The sequence below is a fragment of the Eurypyga helias genome, unplaced genomic scaffold, assembly GCF_000690775.1.
Source record: "Eurypyga helias isolate BGI_N326 unplaced genomic scaffold, ASM69077v1 scaffold42632, whole genome shotgun sequence".
NCBI classification, from domain to species: Eukaryota; Metazoa; Chordata; class Aves; order Eurypygiformes; family Eurypygidae; genus Eurypyga; species Eurypyga helias.
In genome coordinates, this window is record NW_010234899.1 from 3,342 (window position 1) to 21,354 (window position 18,013).

General features: G+C 38.8%; 1 protein-coding gene across 1 annotated transcript; it reads right to left on the bottom strand.

Annotated features, from left to right (window-relative positions):
* Nucleotides 1-631: 631 nt before the first annotated feature.
* On the bottom strand, nucleotides 632-16,948 carry ATAD5 (ATPase family, AAA domain containing 5; the record flags this gene model as incomplete). Its single annotated transcript, XM_010146587.1, has 22 exons — nucleotides 632-959; nucleotides 1,149-1,313; nucleotides 2,403-3,235; nucleotides 3,521-3,708; nucleotides 4,446-4,626; nucleotides 5,526-5,590; nucleotides 5,822-5,915; nucleotides 6,770-6,885; nucleotides 7,852-8,022; nucleotides 8,506-8,656; nucleotides 8,769-8,914; nucleotides 9,030-9,112; nucleotides 9,959-10,055; nucleotides 10,228-10,517; nucleotides 10,758-10,915; nucleotides 11,204-11,361; nucleotides 12,161-12,342; nucleotides 12,773-12,857; nucleotides 13,352-13,487; nucleotides 13,998-14,159; nucleotides 14,738-14,828; nucleotides 15,150-16,948. Coding segments are annotated over 22 exons (5,430 nt in total), but the record flags the coding sequence as incomplete, so codon positions are not given.
* Between the last annotated feature and the right edge of the window lie 1,065 nt (nucleotides 16,949-18,013).

An 18,013-nucleotide genomic window follows, 5' to 3' on the forward strand; every position in this document is an offset into this window, starting at 1 on the left:
CATCTTTATGGACTGAAAACATCAAGTTTTAGGAGTCTCACTTTTCATACAACAGAAATATTCAGAATTGTAGCAAGTCTTACAAATTTATTGTCATATAAAAAGATTCAATCACAAATATTCAGGCTGAACTCTTGTCAAATACAAAATGAAGTATAAAAATAGAACACAGCATACAAGACTACAAGTAGTTAAATATTACTGAAACCAAAGTAACACTAGAATAATTGTTATTTACAAAATCTTGCCTAATCTCTGAGATCTTGAGTGACAGCAATCATTTATCTACCTCTTTCGCAGATCAACATGCAGATCTGACAGCTGCACAGAGCAAAATGGAAGTATACAAATCTATGTACACAGAGGCATAGTGCTTTGGAATGACTTCGTTACCCAGTCGTTACTGTGAAAAGTGGTTTTCAGTCATTTACACTTTACAAGTCTCACTGCATCCTCTCCCTGCCCCCTCCCACCCCGTTATTAAACACCCAAATGCAAATTCAGACAGAAACAAGCCTATTTTATAAAAGGGCCTCCTCACAAAAACCAACTTTGCTGTGGAAGTTGTGACAGTTGGTTGTTACAAAAGGACTTCTTGCTGGCAATTCACGAATTACAGAGAGGCAGTATGAAGTAGTCCCTGTTGATCAGTTTGTGCATTTAATATTATAAATGCACTTACTGGACAAGCACCAAAACCCCCCACATTTCAGTTGTGGAGACCAATATCATGACAGATATATACATTATTTTAAATATTTATAGAAATTTAATATACAAATGGCTCTTAATATACAATAAAATAATGGGGTAAAAATAAAAATCAAACTATGGTGAGAATACCACCATTAGGCACAAGGTATTTCTGGCGTTAGCAATTTTAAGGGAAGTCCAAAGACAGACCATTTATCATTTGTCTGGGTATTTCGAGATGGATCCCTTCAAGGTAATGCAAGAACCTATACAAAAGAAAAGTAAAAGTGACTATAAGGAGACAAACTTATTTGCAAATACGAGGCAATACTTTTGTTATTTGGAGAGGCAAATGTTCACCTTTGTCTAGAATTTTTTGACAAAATATTTTATTAAAATTCTTTAACTACCTCATATATCAAAATGTGGCAAGATTTAGGAAAACCAAAACTTACCTTCTTTTAGTCTTCCCTTGCTCTTTAAGCCTCTCAGACCTGCAGATACTGCGAAGGGTGGGGAGGTATTCAAGTATGCTGGCTTGCTTATTACCCAGGTTTGAAGGGCTTCTGGAAAATACAGTTCTGGCGACTGCCAGCCTCTTCTGTGCTTTTTTGTGAATGCTAAAATGGAGAACAAAGCTTTACTTTCTTGTTAAAAACACACTGGTAAACACACGGATGTCCAAAACTGCATCCCAATGGATTAGATGCCTGCAGCTTCCAATCACATGTTGCCTACACAGCATCACAAAGCTGCACTCAGACAGAAACAGGAGGGGACAGTCATTTGTTTGGCCAATGCTCTTAACTATGAAGACGAGCCTGGAGAGGTCGTCACGATCTAACTACGTATGTGAGGTTTGCTACAGGCAGGCAACGTAACAACGCATCTGTGGTCTTCAAAAATAGAGTGCCACGTGACTGCTATTTGCCAGATTGTCAAGACCAGATCCCATTACGGCTCCTGATATACTGGCCAAACCTGCTCACGGGTTAGATGGCTGGATCCATGGAACCATTGCTCCTCTGGGTGCTGACCTACAGAAATGAGTCTGACCCATTTTCCTATTCAGACACTTGAACAGTTCTTACTCACCCATTATGCCCATTTCACTTGTGTATATTAAACCCATGTCTCCTATATATTGCTGCTACAGGTTTAGATTCTTTGATATTTTATAATATAATACAGGTTATTCTTTGATAGCATAAGTTACTCCAAACACCTGCAGTAATTTTGCTCTGAACTGTTAGGCCTTCACCAAGCAACACCTACGCATTTAGTACAGGCTCAATACGACCAGGCACTGGAGGAAAAACATGCCTGTCTAGTACTTACAGAAGCTATTTCAGCCCATTTCACAGTCTTGAAAAAGCCATTCCTTTAAATTTTTGTTATTCTTTTGGTGGTGGTGGTGGTGTTTGTCTGTTTGTTTTTAAGGTAGACAAACTACATTGAGGCTACCATTCCTGAGCAACATTATAGTGAAGGAATTCAAACAAGAAAAGTCACTCTTTGCAGAGACTGCCAAGCAGTTAATTTAAGCTTATACAAGCAAAATAACAACATACTCCAGTGTTTTGAGGCATACTGACAACATTCACATCGGTATGAATGACACATACTATCTGAAACAGCCCTACACCCCGCAAAACATTTTTCCTGACAAATAACTGCATTATATTCCAGAAATATTAGCAAAGTCTTACCTTGAATCAGCCGACTGACTGAAGGACACATGATTTCTTGAGTTTGAAATATGCAAAGTCAGTCCCTCCAGTTGATCACTTTCAGGTGTTTTACTGGTACTCAAAGAGGATTCTAAGTTTTGTGAAATATTAACAGAACATTTGTTAAAACTGAGTGCTTCAATAGCTGCCTTTATTTCACTACAGCTCCAGGAGCTCCACCAATCAGTATTTTCTATACTGAATTCATCAGAAAGACCATTTTTGATTTTGCCATTTGTCCAATTAAATCCTTCATCTTTCGAAAACTCCAGTGGCTCCTTGGTGTAGGTGTTTACACAGCAGTCCAAGAAAGACATGTTCTCCACAAATTCAGTCAGTGAATTCAGACACTGGAAAACAAGAGCAGACCTCTTCTCATCTGCTGAGCTTTTAGTTTTCATTTCTTTTTCTTCTTTATTCATCAACAATTTTGATTCCTTTTTATTCACTTCAGCAGATGATGTAGGAGTGTCTGATGACAAAGTTATGAATTCAGCTGAATAGTTCAGTCCACTATCAAATAAGTCACTGTCATCCAACACATCAAGCCTTTTCTGCTTCTTTGTCTTTTTAGATTTTTTTCCAGGGCTACGTTTTCCAGAGCAAAAACTGTTAGTAGATCTGCTTTTTGAAGAAACTATGGTAGTCCTTTCATGTACAGAGTTAGAGGTTTCAGATGGGTTTGAAAGAACATGCACTGGTAAGGGAAGAATAAGTTCAAGATTACTATATATAAAATCCACTTGCTTCATCTGGAATTCTGTGAGAAGCTGCATCAACTTATTCCATTTCTCCATGGTTGTGATCTTGTGCTGTAAAATAGTAATTGTGAAAGATTTATTAATAACACTAACTTTTAAAAAAATGATTACAGGAAATCTCATATTCCTGGCTTTGTGTTCACGGGGTGAGGGACTCCTTCAGTTGAAGGCCACTGCTCGGGTTCAGCTTTTGCTTACTAACAACAGAATTCCCTCATTTCTACAACAAACCTTTTCAGAGGGATTTGCCTCTAAGAAGATGCTATTCATAGTGATGATTACACTCAGTTATCTGGCAGTCAGTCAAAAGTATTAGCTAGTCAACTACAAAGGTACCTTAAGAAATGTAAACAAGTCTTCTGAAGGCAACAGGATATTCTTAAGGCCAAGCAGTGTCTCTACACAGCCTGTATCACATTTTGGAAACTCCTGAAGACGTGCATCAACTTGGGAAAAATCCGTCTTGGAATCAGTAGCCTTTTCAGAATGAATTAAGTGATCTGCTTTATTTGTGTCATCTCCTCCTGCACAAAGATAACATGCTTTACTTCAGAAGGAACAAATTGCATCACGGAATTGATTTTTCTCCTCTCTGTCTCAATTCCTTTTGTGAGGGATACCGTAACTGTCACCTCTTGTTGCAGTTCTGAATGAATATGGCAACTGAAATTACTCATCCCCATCCATCAACCCAATTTCATTTCTTTAAGCATTGCCAAGCTGCCCACTCTCCCTTCTTTCCAAGTAGCCACCTGAAATAGTCTCTTCCTGTTCTACTCCGCTAGTCTCTGTCACTCGCTCCCACACCCACACTCGCTGAGGACCCTCTCCCTGTATCCTTTGGGACCAGGTTCTTACCCTTGCTGCCTGCTTGCTAGCTGTCAGTGTTCTGTCAGTTCTACTTCTTCCAGGGGAATTACCTACAACTCAACTAACTGGATAACCACAAACTCGTGCGGCGAAGGGAAACTACTGCTGGTTCCCTGCTTTGCCCAGTTTTGCTACTCAGCAGGGGAAAGGGAGAGAATTAAGTACTGTAATGATGAGTAATAAATTTGCAATGGAAATCAAACTTCTGGTTCCTTATGCAAATACACAAGGCTCTGAAGTAACCAACCCACTACACCCCCAAACCCTACCCAAACGTTTAGGGGTCTTACACAAAGCTACCATCTCTTCATAAATGTTTAAGAATGGTTCGATTTAATCAAATTCATGTTAAGGTAGAGAATTATTATTTTTTTAAATTACATCAACCTACCATGATGTGCCAAGTATTTGTCTTTCAAGCAGCCACCTCCACTTCTAACCCAAAATTGTAAGTAGAGAACACTTTGTCTGATATCACAGTTATTTGTGTTTAGGAGAGCAGCCAAGTCTTTTACATCGGTCCGTAGATTCTCGGCCAGGCACAGCACTTGAAGATAGCTAGCAGCATTCATCTAAACCAAAGTCAGACAGAGACCACTGAAAACAACTCAGACTGCAACAGAAGCAAATGATTCTATTTATGCTTGCAATACAGTTTTCCTTTTAATACAGAAGATGAGTTTATTACATCACAGTTACATTAAAACCTCTACAGAAAAGCGGGACACCAAACCTGAGTAGAGAACTAGGTTAAATTTAGAAATTCTACTCGTTAAAAACAACACACATATTCTGCTTATGTTCCTAAAGCCACATACACCTCACTCCTCATCACCAGCGAGCAGGTTTTAGGGAACTAAATTAACTTTAAAGGTTTTTCTTTCTTTTAACTCTGAAATTGTCTGGTAGCACAAAATATTTGTTATTTCACATTAAAAAAAAAAAAAAATCCCCCTCTCAAAAGTTAGTGCCTTCTGAATCCGATTTATTTAGGTTTTTCATATAATACATGGCCGCAAATAAAACAATTTGCTATACAGAATACTAGTGTTTACATTAAAGGAATAACCCATAATATTTCTGGAGTAAATCCTACACTTTTTAACAAATGAACCAATACTGGCAGTCTTCGGATCAAAACTATTAATCATCTCTGAAAAGATTTACTACATGCTGTAAACTAAAATTAAGTGATGAAGTGATGTTTTTATTGTAATTCTCTGAAATACTAAATGGCTTAGAAAATCTTCCATGCTAGTAGAAACACCCCACCCTTCACATGTAAAGATAAATACACCCTACACATCCCTGCATAAACTCCAAACCCCTAGTCTTCTGATGAAGCAGATATATTACATCAGATAAATATACCAATTTTTAATTTGTCCTATGCCAATATTTAAACTTCAAACTTAAATTAGCTGACAATTACTTGCTTAGGACACGTCTGCATTCCCAAACACAGACTTACCAAGGAAGGGGTTCTAAAGTTGATCTCTTCAAAATAGCCATCAAACATTAAGCTGAATGTTGGATCTATATAATAAAGAAAGAACAGTGAACTGTGACGATGTGTTCAAAGCTAGTTATTTACTTTACCCATTAGATCAGCCAGTATCTTTATCCAAATACTAAAATCCTTGCTTTAGTCTCCACAGATTTAACTGTGCGTTCAGGAGCTGCATTCAACCATCACCATTTAAACCATCTTATTAGAAAAGGCTCTTGTGCTGGTAAAGCCTAATTGCTGTAACAAACACTACTCACCATTGGTAGTAAGAATTACAGGTCTCTTCGCAGTTGCCATGAATGTCTTTATTGCACTTAGAAATCCTACATCTTCATCAAATATTATATCTACCTACAGAAAACAAATGAAGCACAGAATATCAATAGCTTTAGCAATAGCTACAAGCTGTGAATGCAGCCATGCTGCTAACGACTGAGTCAGAGATTTCTTCAACGGGCAGGGCCGTGCCAGCACGCAGGCTTCAGGTACAGCTCACACCACCTCGATCACAGTCTGCTGTGCTGAAGAGGGCAAAATCCCAGACTGGTTGAGGTTGGAAGGGACTTCTGGAGATCGAAGTGTCCACCCCCTGCCAAAGCTGGGTCACCTACAGCACGTTGCCCAGGACCATCTCCAGGTGGCTTCTGAAGTCTGGTGTTTTCAATAGAATCGCACCAGTCATCTGTAGGATCAACCCACAGAGGGTAACCTTACTATACCTCCTTTCTTTACTTAAAGTGACAGTCTTGGCTGCAATTTCGTATTCTTAGTTTTAGACTCAAAGACATTTTGGGGCAAAAGGTTAAAGAAAAGGAAAATTTGATGGGGGCTAAGACATTATTAGGTATTGACTGGGGTGTCACTGGTGACTTCTGAAGTGTCTCAGTACACGGAAGGAGTGTAGAATTGTAAACCAACACTTTTGACATAATCAAAGGAATTAAATTAGCAGAATCCTGCACTGTTCCAACAGTGAACAGCTGTCGGTAGATGATAGTTTCTTTGTATTTTAAAAGAATTTTGAAAAACAATGATCTATGTTTAAAAAAAAAAATTAACGAGGATGAAGTCATTACACATTGAAGTAATGTTGAAGTTGGTAATCCTCACACTTGAGCCTACCTAGAAGTCTCAAGAAGGAAGGGGAAAAAAGTTAAAAATAACTAAAGGGCACTGCTCACATCAGTGTTCCACGTGAATTTTACCTCTTCAAAAAGAATGAGAGACGTTGCACTTTTTCTGTTGTGTTCTCCTTCTTCTGCTTTGTTTATTGACTTGATCTGAGCATCTTTCTTTTCTTCACACGAATTCTGAAGATCACCTGCACATGAGTGAATAATCAAGCAGGAAGCAAAGGAGGACCAAAACCATTTAATATGCATTCTAGATACTGGCTTCAAAACCACCCCAAGTGCAAACTGCTTCGGAATATCTACACTGACACAAAACCTTAGAAATCTGACCCACATCCTTTTTGTGATGTCTCGGTGAAGAGAAGTTGCACGAAATGTGCTGGGAATTCAGCAGTGTTTGGTGAAGGGCCAACTTGGTAAGATTAATTCTGCACCTAACCAGTTTGTGACCTACAGCGCCGGGGGGGCACGGCATAGGTAAGTCCTTCAAGACAATGCAGTATGATTGCTCGAAAAGACAAGGGCTAGACGTGATTACCCCAGTTCTGCCCAGCACTTGGCTCATGCATTCCTCTGTACCATCCGTGCAAGAATACTCATTGTCCAAATATATTATCTCCTTCCTAAATACCTGTCATTAAGGCTTCCTGATCCCAAGAAACATTTGGAAACATACCTTCTTCCAATACTAAAAGATTTAAGGTTTCAGTGTGCCTTTCTAGGCATTAAAATCCACACTCCATCATCAAATATTTACTGGCTTTACAGGACCTCTTAATTCTGTGGCAGTAATTTTGATACATATATCCACACACACACACGCCACCTAGCACAATGACCATTCCACACCAACCTGACGCAGGCACCGAGTTAGTATAAAGGTGTGTTTTTCTAGAGAGAAATTTTATCTTCTCTTACCTAAATGCTCTGAAAAAAATTCAAACAAAACAGCAAAGGAAAGCCTCCTGAACTTCAGATAGTCTGTGCCCTAGCTGACTCTCCTGCAATACAGAGCAATCACTACTTCCTACGCAGTTAAGTGCACTAAGTAACTCTTGCTGGCAGTTGAAGTGTATTAAGCCTTCTCTGCTCTTTACGTATAGAGTAGCATTTCCGTCTCCAAAGGTAGCTAATCATTAAAGAGTGATGCCTACCTTTATTTTTCTCTTGAGATGTTACTGCTCCATCATTACCTTTACGTTTGGAAGAAATTTTGAAATAGTTTGCAAGTGTTTTAGGGGGCAAGTTTCGTTTTAATCCTGCTCCTTTTGGTGACAGTGGAGGTTTTCTTGGCGAGACAACTTTCTTTGGAGAATAAATTTTTTCTGCAAGATAGATTTTACATTAAGCTGAACACATAATCAGAAACTGACATTTCTCAGGCAAAATTCGAGCAAATCCCAGTTTGTATCTAGTACAGAGCAGGTTTACTGTGCTGATTTCTGCTTATTTTACTTTTCTTCAGTTATAGGGAACGCTTCCTGTTCAACTTCTCTTCAAGTGCCGTAGCACTTGCTCCACCATGACAGAAGTAAGATAATCACGAGTCAGACATTTAGAAAGAATCATGATTTAACTTGGTATGTAGTTGTGTAAAGTAATTGAGTATTTCTTATTATGTCCAAATAAACTGAAATTTGCTATCTTTTTAAAATAATGGATTTCTTTGAGAATTCAGTGCCTAAAAAAACCCCAACCCAACCCAGCAAACAAAAAAGCAAAACAAAAACCCACAAAACAACCCCAAAACAAACCACCCTAAACCAAAAATACCAACAACCAACCCCAGATATCACCATGAAACTTACTTGGTGACTTGGCACTGCTACAGCTGTTGAAAAAGCAAGGCTTATGTGCATTAACACCCTTTTTGTCCACTTGATGAGACTGGGTAGCTTCTTTTAGTTGAGAGAGTATCTGTCTACCACTACGCTGGCAGGAGGCGTTGACTTCAAATATCTGCAGTGGTATTTAGTTTACATCAAAAAAACATTTTAGACATCTTGTATTACAAATGCCTATCTCTGGTTACAAGTAAAAAAAATGGCACTGAGGAAGGGACTCCACAAACCTTAAAGCCAAGCTCCTGAGCACAAGCATATACTGCAGCAGTTTTCCCCACTCCCGGTGGGCCAGTTATCAGGACGGTATTGCAAAGGCTAGTCTCTTCCTCAATATCAGATTCATTATCTTTAAAGTCAAGACTGTCCAAAGAATCTGAGGGATTATTTAAAAGAAAAGAAAGGACTGTTCAAGTCACTGTAAAATCATGTCATTTTTCTCCCAACTTTAACAAAAAGAAGTTATATATTATTTTTAATTCTATCAGCACCTTGATGCTCTTTGTCCTCCTTTTCCCTTTTCTGATTTCTTTTTTCTTCCCAATCAGCTCTTTTTTTCCATTCTTTTAACCAGCTATAAAAAGAAGGAACAGAACAAAAAATTCAAACTTACTGAATAAGTGAACCAAATTCAGATGGAGCAGAACATAAAACCAGGGGATGTCAGCCACTTGTTTCCCTCTCAGGAACTTAGCAAGTCCTTTCAGATTAAAAAAACCACCAAACATTGTTCAGGGTTTGACTCTTTTGTAAAAACAGATTCTTTTTTCACCATCCGTTCTATTAGGTGACTGACATAAAAACAAGTCACTTTGCAAACGAAAACTGTGAAACATGCTTTATCATTCACAGCTCAGTGTTGGTTGTCAGATGGATCTTTAAATTCTGCTTAAGAGCCACAACAACAGCTTAAACTCACACGGAGAATGTAACTGAAAGCACAATGAATTAGATGGACTTGGGCGCTAAGACACGGTCAAAAGCAGAGGCAGTGCATGAAGTTCAGGATGAGGCATGCCTGTAGGGAACCACAGACAAGCACTGGCAAGTTGCCCTCTCTTGTTCATAGTGTAAGCTCAAATAACCCAACCAAAATATTTTTTTACTCAGATTGTAAGGGCTTTAGTTAGTTCAGTATTTCATTCTATTCCACAGCCTAACGTAGCATTTCATGTGTGTTTTTGTTTTGTACCACATGTGCTACTGAGGTATTTCTGTAAAAGAAACGACAGCCAAAAGGTCATTCACACCAACTGACGGTCTCTGCAACTTTTCACAAGTAAACCAAAAGGCCACTAAAGTAAACTCTAAGTGTTATTCAAGCATAGTGTAAAATAACTGACTCTGCTTCTCTGAGCATAATCAAGTAATACAATGTTTTGAGTTATTGCAAGAATGGATCCATGCTCCCACTTCCGACCTGTGTAGCCTTTCAATTTCTTTCTTGTTTCCTACAAGTTCACTGGAATCTTGGGGCTGATATTTTTCTGTCCAGAGCATGTCTTCCTTTTCGACACCTACAGAAAAAAATAGGTTATCCATTTTTAACTAGTTCTTCATACAAAAGAGTTGATCAAGTCTAGTAGAAGACTAGATATAATTTTTGCATCACAGTGGAATGGTGACATAAATCACATATACACTCCCTCAGTGCAAAGGGAATTAAAATCAGACAGGAAATCAAGTTACCTGAAAGCGCATTTGGCTCTGATAAATGTTCAGTTTCTTCTGTCATAACTTCTTGTTTCTGGGCCTTGTTTTTTCCCAAATGCGAGGCTTGTCCTGTCTCTGCTTGTTTTCCCCCAGAAACAGGAGAAATAAGGTTCCTAGAAACCCTGGATTTTATTTCAGTTTCTGTACCGTCAATTTGTTTTCTTCTTTTTGATTTGTGGTCTTCTGTTTCTTTCCTTTTCCTCTTAGTCTCCTTCCAGTTGTCAGAACTTTTCTGATTTACCTCAGAACTCGCAGTGCCATCCCTGCTTTCTAAGGAAAAAAGAAAAGACGTCCTTTTAAAATGTCAAGCTATGCCCAATTAAACCCATACATTCCTTTAAGCCACACTTGAGCAAATTCCTCAAAATGACTTAAAAACTTGAGGACAAATCTATTTCCAAAAACAATATTCCTTCCAACAACAGTATTTCCATTTCTGGAAATTTCAAGTGGCTTTATGTCTGAGAGCGTGTGAGTGGGTGTTTATTTTTCCCTATGTAGTTTACTAACCTTGTACACAGTTTTCAAAAACCAGCCGTTCTGTTTGCTTTTTCAGAAACTTGCAGAAGTATTTTCTCACAGGAAATTGGGAATTAGAAGACATGATCTCATCTAGCAAATTGTTCTTGAACGTATCATGAAAAACTGGTCGGTGGCCAGAAAGCTGTAACACACACACACGCAGAATTATTAATAGAAAATGTTACACAGAACACCAGTGACAGTTTTGCACAATTTGAAGTTGGTAGCTGTCTTGTTAAACCCAGAGATTAAGAGAGAGCCTTGAGAGTTGCCTAATGTTATGATGCAGAATGGGTAAATAACACACAAGGAAAAAAAACAAAACAAAACCCAGGACTGACCCAGATTCAAACTTGTAACAAGTAACAAAACAACTTCAACTTTCTTTCCATTTTTCTTGTAACACAAGCCCCTGTTTTACAGTACTAACCACAGGTGCAGAACAGTTTCCAGTTGGTTTTGAATTCACAGTGGAAAATTCACCAAGCGAGAGAGTGATTTTTGTGACATCAGTGACTTCAGTGTTCTGTCTCCTTAGCTTAGTTAATAGCGGACACGATGGTGATTTCAATTTCCACATTGGATAACCTAAAAAAGAATCCCCACCAAAACCAAAACAAGAGGAAATTTTTGTTAATACAAGAGAGACAGTCACAGACAAAACCATCCCACAGTAAAACAGGTGTAAACGCTCTTTTAGCTACAGCATTACCATGTCAAAACCAAGCTTATTTAACTTACTGCATCAACCTTTTATCTTTATTAACTCCACCTCCCGCAAGCAGAACTGGCACTTTCTTGCTTACAACACTTTTCCAGTAAGTTGCTCCTGGGTTGTGCTTGCTCTAAGTAAGAGCCTGTGCCCTCACTGGGACTGCGTAGGACTGGCGCTCACCAAGGTTTCTGTTTGTTTATTGGCTGGTTTGTCATATAGACTCTGCTAAGTGCTGTTCCACCTTCTGCTTTTCTGTCATGCCCTTTCATAAGCACATTGTAGCACAAACCCCCACTTAGCGGGAAGAAGTGGGATGGTCTTTTCTCTTTTGAGATTGCCTTTGTCAGAAGGTTTCTGCCCCTATCAGTCCAACACGACCTGTCTTCTCCACCCTGGAACTTGAGAGACTCACTTTTTTGATTCAATATTAAGAATTTTGCATCTTCACCCATAAATATATATATTACTTCAGCATCGATTGAATTTGTAAATTGTGTCCTCAAAAACATCTCTCTGGAAACTTGTAAGTTTTGTTTTCTTACTGTGACACAAACCAAGAGGGAACTACCAGTTACTGCAGTCATAAGAGCACGTTGTGCTGTTCAACTTTTTCCCTTCCTGCCCAGATTTACTAGAAATTATGTACATTCAGACAATGGCTGAAAAGCTTACAGTCATCCTTCTGCTGTACATGGACAACAGTCTTAAAACATGAACTTGCAAGAGAGTACGCTTCCATTGCCGCTGCTTTCTTTGCAATCTGTCTTTTCAGTGATTCTGGCAATCCACTCATCAAGAATTCACGTTTTGCTCTGAACTGATCATCGTCTTGAGAATTTTCAGATGCATCTTGGCTTTAATGAAAAAAATAAATATCATTAGAACTACCAACCATGTAAGGCTTACAACAGAATTTAAATCACATTCACTTCTACACACGAGTGAGAAATAGTCTGGGAAAAGTGCAAGTTTACATTTAATTTTGAATAGGGATGCTAATAAAAAAATAATTCTCTTTGGTTTTGTAATTTTATACACAAGTTAGGATTTCTTCCTAATCAGCCATCACATTTTCAACCATCTAAGATGGCTCAACAATGGTTGAGGAACTTTTTGAAAAACCCCCAAATTTTGCAAGCAGATTAACATACTGATCCGTATCAAAACCCACCAACATTTATATCACATTTCGATAAGTGTATTTCAGTTTATAAACAGAGAGACTAGTGGAGTAACCTTGAAACACATTTTGATTCTTAAGCACCTGCAATCTTGAGCACTGACCTGCTTTCATCAAAGATGACAATTGGTTCAGCTGCAGAGTTTTGAGCATTTCTGCCTCGGAAGGAAGGTCGATAACCCAGTTTTCCTTCAAACAGAAAACAAAATAATTCTTGATTAGAGTAGCACTGATACAGGATTCGAACCTTCCTTCTCTGTTCAATATCTGTAGGTTCCGTTTAATAACATTAGGGAACCTCCTTAAGGGAAAGCTGAGTATTTTAACAAAACTCATTACAGTTTTATTTCAGCACTACAGTTATCACTACAGGCATTATTTTCTGTTATAATCCAAAACACACTCACACGCACCCCAGCCCGTAAATTAAAGGACAACAAACCATGACACTTTTTCAAACGTAGCTTTCCCTGACTGAAGAAAAAAAAACAGAGCAGCACATGTAAATAACCTCTGCACTACTGATTCATATCAGAAAAGGTATACTTTTGAGTATTATATTAAAATTAAACAAAAATAAAAAAATCAGAAGATGAAGGTACTGCAAAGGCAGCTTTATAAATATTGTTATTTTCTCTTATCACTGTAATAAAAATTAAACACATTCAGTAAACCCCAAATACCATTTTTCTTCGCAACCTTCAAGTTTTTAGGCTTCTTCCCCAAAACATCATTTAAACTCCGAAGATTCTTTTGCTTCACATTCTGCACCGTAGTAGTAGCATTACTCAGGCTTGAATCTAAAATTACTACTGAGTCCTGGAGAGAAAGAAAATAAAATATGAAAAGAAACACATTTTCTCCTTTATTAACACCACAATTAGTGATCAGTACTGAGGAAACCGAAGAAACTGCGAGAGTGCTTAGAAATTAGCAAATACAATTTGAAGATTAAACAATACTTTTGTTACTCTTGTCTGTAGGAAATAATACACAGAATAAGATCTCCAATATATAACCGAAGGCCAGGATTACTCTCAGCTAAATTTAAAAGCCTAAATCATAGACCTTGCTGTCCATCAGAAAAGAGAAACCGTCACTTCTGAAGCGTGACCACCTGCTTCATGTTGTAGATCTGCGTTAGGGTGAGTTTTCCAGCCTATGCCTGGCAGTTACATTCCTATTTGACATGTGCCATAACACTGCATCGGTATCTACCTCATTTGATTCTTTAAACAAATCTCCGCCAGACAGAAATATTTCTGTTGCTTAAATGAATCACAAAAAACATGGAAGTAATTTTTCCCCCTACAAAGTATACAGGCTTACTTCACTTTCTTGTAGATTTTTCTTTTCAGCAAGAGCTCGCTGTCGGGACGAGCGCCTCACAGGAGTCGGCACGTCGTCATTAACCTTTGATCGATTATACCGTATAGCCTTTGCTTTTTCAACCAGCTGTTTTGCTTTCGATATGTTTTTTGAAGAGCTCATCTGTTAACGAAGTCCAAAATAACCAGCAATTAACCGTAATATTTTCGATAAGTATTTCACATATTAATGTAGCCTCTCACATTCATAAAAGCGTATGATACTTATAAAATTTTATCCTTATCAAAAAAGAAGATGAGGGAATGGAAAGGAGGAGCAAGCCAAGGTGACACAAATACTTCTCAAAAGGGAGCGAGAGCCATACAAGGGGATCCTCCAATTTATCCACAACACCAACAAAATATGGGCAGTGACATTCTTAAGCATAAGCAGTTCTGCTATGCCCAAACACTATGTCCCATCCTGAGAGCCTGCAGAACATCAGCATACTATTTTATTGGATTTTTCTGTTATGAAAAGTCCATCTGCACTAATAAAACATATTTTACAATCTAAGGTAAAACAACTATGAGAAACTATCTCAAATTCTATCTTAAATCACAGGAATATGCTCTTTTCATAGGGCATCTGAGAACTGTCAGATTGTCTTACATGAGACTATCCCATAATACTGAACATTAACACAATTATATGCTCATGACAAATGAAAAAAACATGGAAACACAAACTGTTACAAAGACTACCTTCACATTTTGGGAGTTAAACTCTTCATTTTTCATTGCTTCAGCTTTGCTTGGTTTTGTAGTCGCACTGATACGTGTAAACCTCATTCTAATTAGGGAAAAAACAGTATTATGAAATTATTTTCCAACGAAGGGAAATGTCACTCTCAATCTGACTTTCAAAAGCCTTTAAAAATACACTGCTGCAAACAGAAGCAACCCCCCAGGCTGGCAGCGTTTGTCTGATTTTGCTTTGGTTTAATGTCTTTAGTGCAAACCCATTTATAGAGTCAACTTTGGTTCTTCTGCATTAGCCAACATGACCAGTTTCATGCAGCTCTGGTAGGCATTCCCATCCTTTGTAACTACGCCTTACGCTTAAAATACCTGCGGGAAAACAAATTACAAAAAGGTAGACTGTGACATTTACCTGATCGGGCTGTTTCCATCAAAGGGCACTGTGATCACCTCAGCTTTATACATGTTCCTTTTCCTCAAGGATCGCTTGCTTGCTTTAGGTGTGGAAGTCTGAAAAGGACAGCCACTTAATCCACCTTCAGAAACAGTATCTCTAATCCTGTTTTTTTCAGGTGTAACATTTTTGGATGTTTTGATTTTCTTCTGTCTTAAACTCCTCCTTAACTCGTTCACTTTCGGACTTGATGGAATTCTTGCACGGCAGGTGTTTTTCTCAGTGAGAACATCAGCTCTTGAAGTCTCATCTTCATTATAATTGCTAGTATTTGAGACATTCGTTCCCTTCATTTCTGAAGCCTTCCTTCTCCTGTTTCCTTTTCTCTGAAACATTTTAGGTCTTTTGGTTTTAGTGCTATTGTTTTCAGGACGAGAATGCGTATATTTGCCCACATCATCTTCTGGGAGTCCACTTTCTAATCCTTCATTTGAAGTGATGTCATCTTCAGGTCCTTCTTTTTCTTTTGAGGACTTTCCAACGGCTTGCTTTTGTTTTCCAGGCGCCTTTTTCGCTCCACTTTTTATGACATCGGATGTTGGTTGTCTAAATGCCTTCATGAACTGATGCCTTTCTTCCAGCGTGCATTTTGTCTTCAGAGAGTCTGACCCGGCAGTCTCTAGTACAGCTAACTCCAATTCTTCTTCCTCAATAACGACATTGGATTTTCTTTTCTGAGTAAGCTGTTCAGCTTGTTCACTGTCCAGGAGGGGTGGGCTACTTTCTTTTTCCCCTACACACCCTTTCTGCCTCAAAAAAATGGAAGGAATTCTCCTAGAGCCTTTTTGCTCCTTTTGTAAAGAAGCTACTCTGGGGGGAATGGAATGAACCTGTGCAAGGACAGTTACTGTTCTAAGTGGTGGCTGTTGAGATTCCTCACACTTTTCTGAGTCGCTAATATTATCACTTTTGTCCATTTCATTTGCTGTAGCAGAACTGTCCATTGTTGGATTTGTGTCTTCTTCAATCTGATCTACATTTTCTCCCTGACTCTTCAAGAAGTCCTCAAACGACACCGTTATTATACTGCTATTTGCCTGTGATGAGTTAACATCCGTATGAACTTCAAAACTGGAGTCACTAACAGTAACATCCCACTCTGCTGCTGTAGATAATGCAATTTTCTTCTTTTCTTCAGTTTCCTTTTTACACTTTTCATTCACCTGGTTTTCACATGAAAAACTTTCAGATAAATCCACATTTACTTTGTGCTTCCTTTTCCTCGATTTTCTTATCCTAGTTCTTCTTCCATTTACTTCAGAACCAACTTTCTTTGTATTTTTTCTGCAGATGACAGCATTTGAGAAGTCCTCTCTTTGCATGTTATCTTCTGCTAATTCTTGGACACATTTTTGGTCAACTAAAGTACAAGTGGCAATAAGATCATTACTGTCTTGTTTCAGTCCTGTTGTTTCTCTGCTGTTGTCACTAATAATTTCTATTTCATGCTCATTCTCAGGTTCTTTTATCTCTCTTAGGGTATTATTTAATTTAACTCTCTTTCCTTTCCTCTTACGCTTTAAAGATGGTTTTAAAGATGACCTACAGTCGTCGTCAGCAGCAGCCAACTGCGTTTTACTTTCTCCAGCTACAACTGGTAACGTAGCTTTCTCAGTTACGGACGTCTTTTTAAAATAATCCAAGATATTGTTGGGTTTTGGTAGTGACAACACCTTATCCATTGGCTTCGCTAATGGTGAAAAGTATCTTGTGATAGTTTTTGCAGAAGTATCTTCCTCTCGCCGTTTCTTGCATGGCTATTAAAACAAAAGTTCAAACATTAATTTCAGTTTTAAAAAGCTTAACAGTGACTTAGTAATGGAAACCAGTATGGTATCTGCAGTATACATCAGCAACACTGGTACTTTTTCAGAGGATAAAAAGGTCATCAAGGCACTAAGACTGCATGTACATTAACATTAATGTTAATGGCAGGTGTCCCTGCCCATGGCAAGGGGGTTGGAACTAGATGATCTTTAAGGTCCCTTCCCACCCAAACCATTCTGTGATTCTATGATTAAGGGCCTGCAGTGACAGGACAAGGGAAAATGGGTTTAAATGGAAAGAGGGAGATGGAGATGGGACATGAGGAAGAAGTTCTTCACAGAGAGGGTGGGGAGGCACTGGGACAGGTTGCCCAGAGAAGCTGTGGGTGCCCCATCCCTGGAAGTGTCCAAGGCCAGGCTGGATGAGGCTTGGAGCAACCTGGTCTAGTGGAAGGTGTCCCTGCCCATGGCAGGGGGGTTGGAACTAGATGGTCTTTAAGGTCCCTTAAACCCAAACCATTCTATGATTATCTCCATATTTTCAAAAGCCACATAAGCTTGAAATAAAGACTCTTCCCTTTGAAAACAACGAAAGTCCCGTGTCGATTTGAGACCATCAAAACCAAGTGACCACAAGGTCTTCAGAACAGCTCTGCAGAGATTTCCCAACAGCTGAGACAGTCTGCTTCGCATCACGTGACCCATCTGTTCGTTACCTTGAGGTGCTCCCCAGAGCACTTAACAGAAAATCCCAACATCACTCAGATGTTCGATCCTACCGTAAACAACTTCACGAAACAACAGCATCTTAAAAAAAACCAGCTACACCTTTTACAATAAAGACGAATACAAGAGAATTCACATCTCACGATTCAAACCATAAAAGAGAATTTATTGGTAAAACCCCAAGAAAGACGGCTCACAAAGACTTTTACAGCTCTCCCAGGTAATTAAACCCGGACGGTTCTGAGATCACGCACCCGCAACGCTGCTTCCCGAGGCTGCCGGGGCCTCTGCCGAGGCGCCCCAGGAAGCGCTCCGTGACAGCCGCGCCCG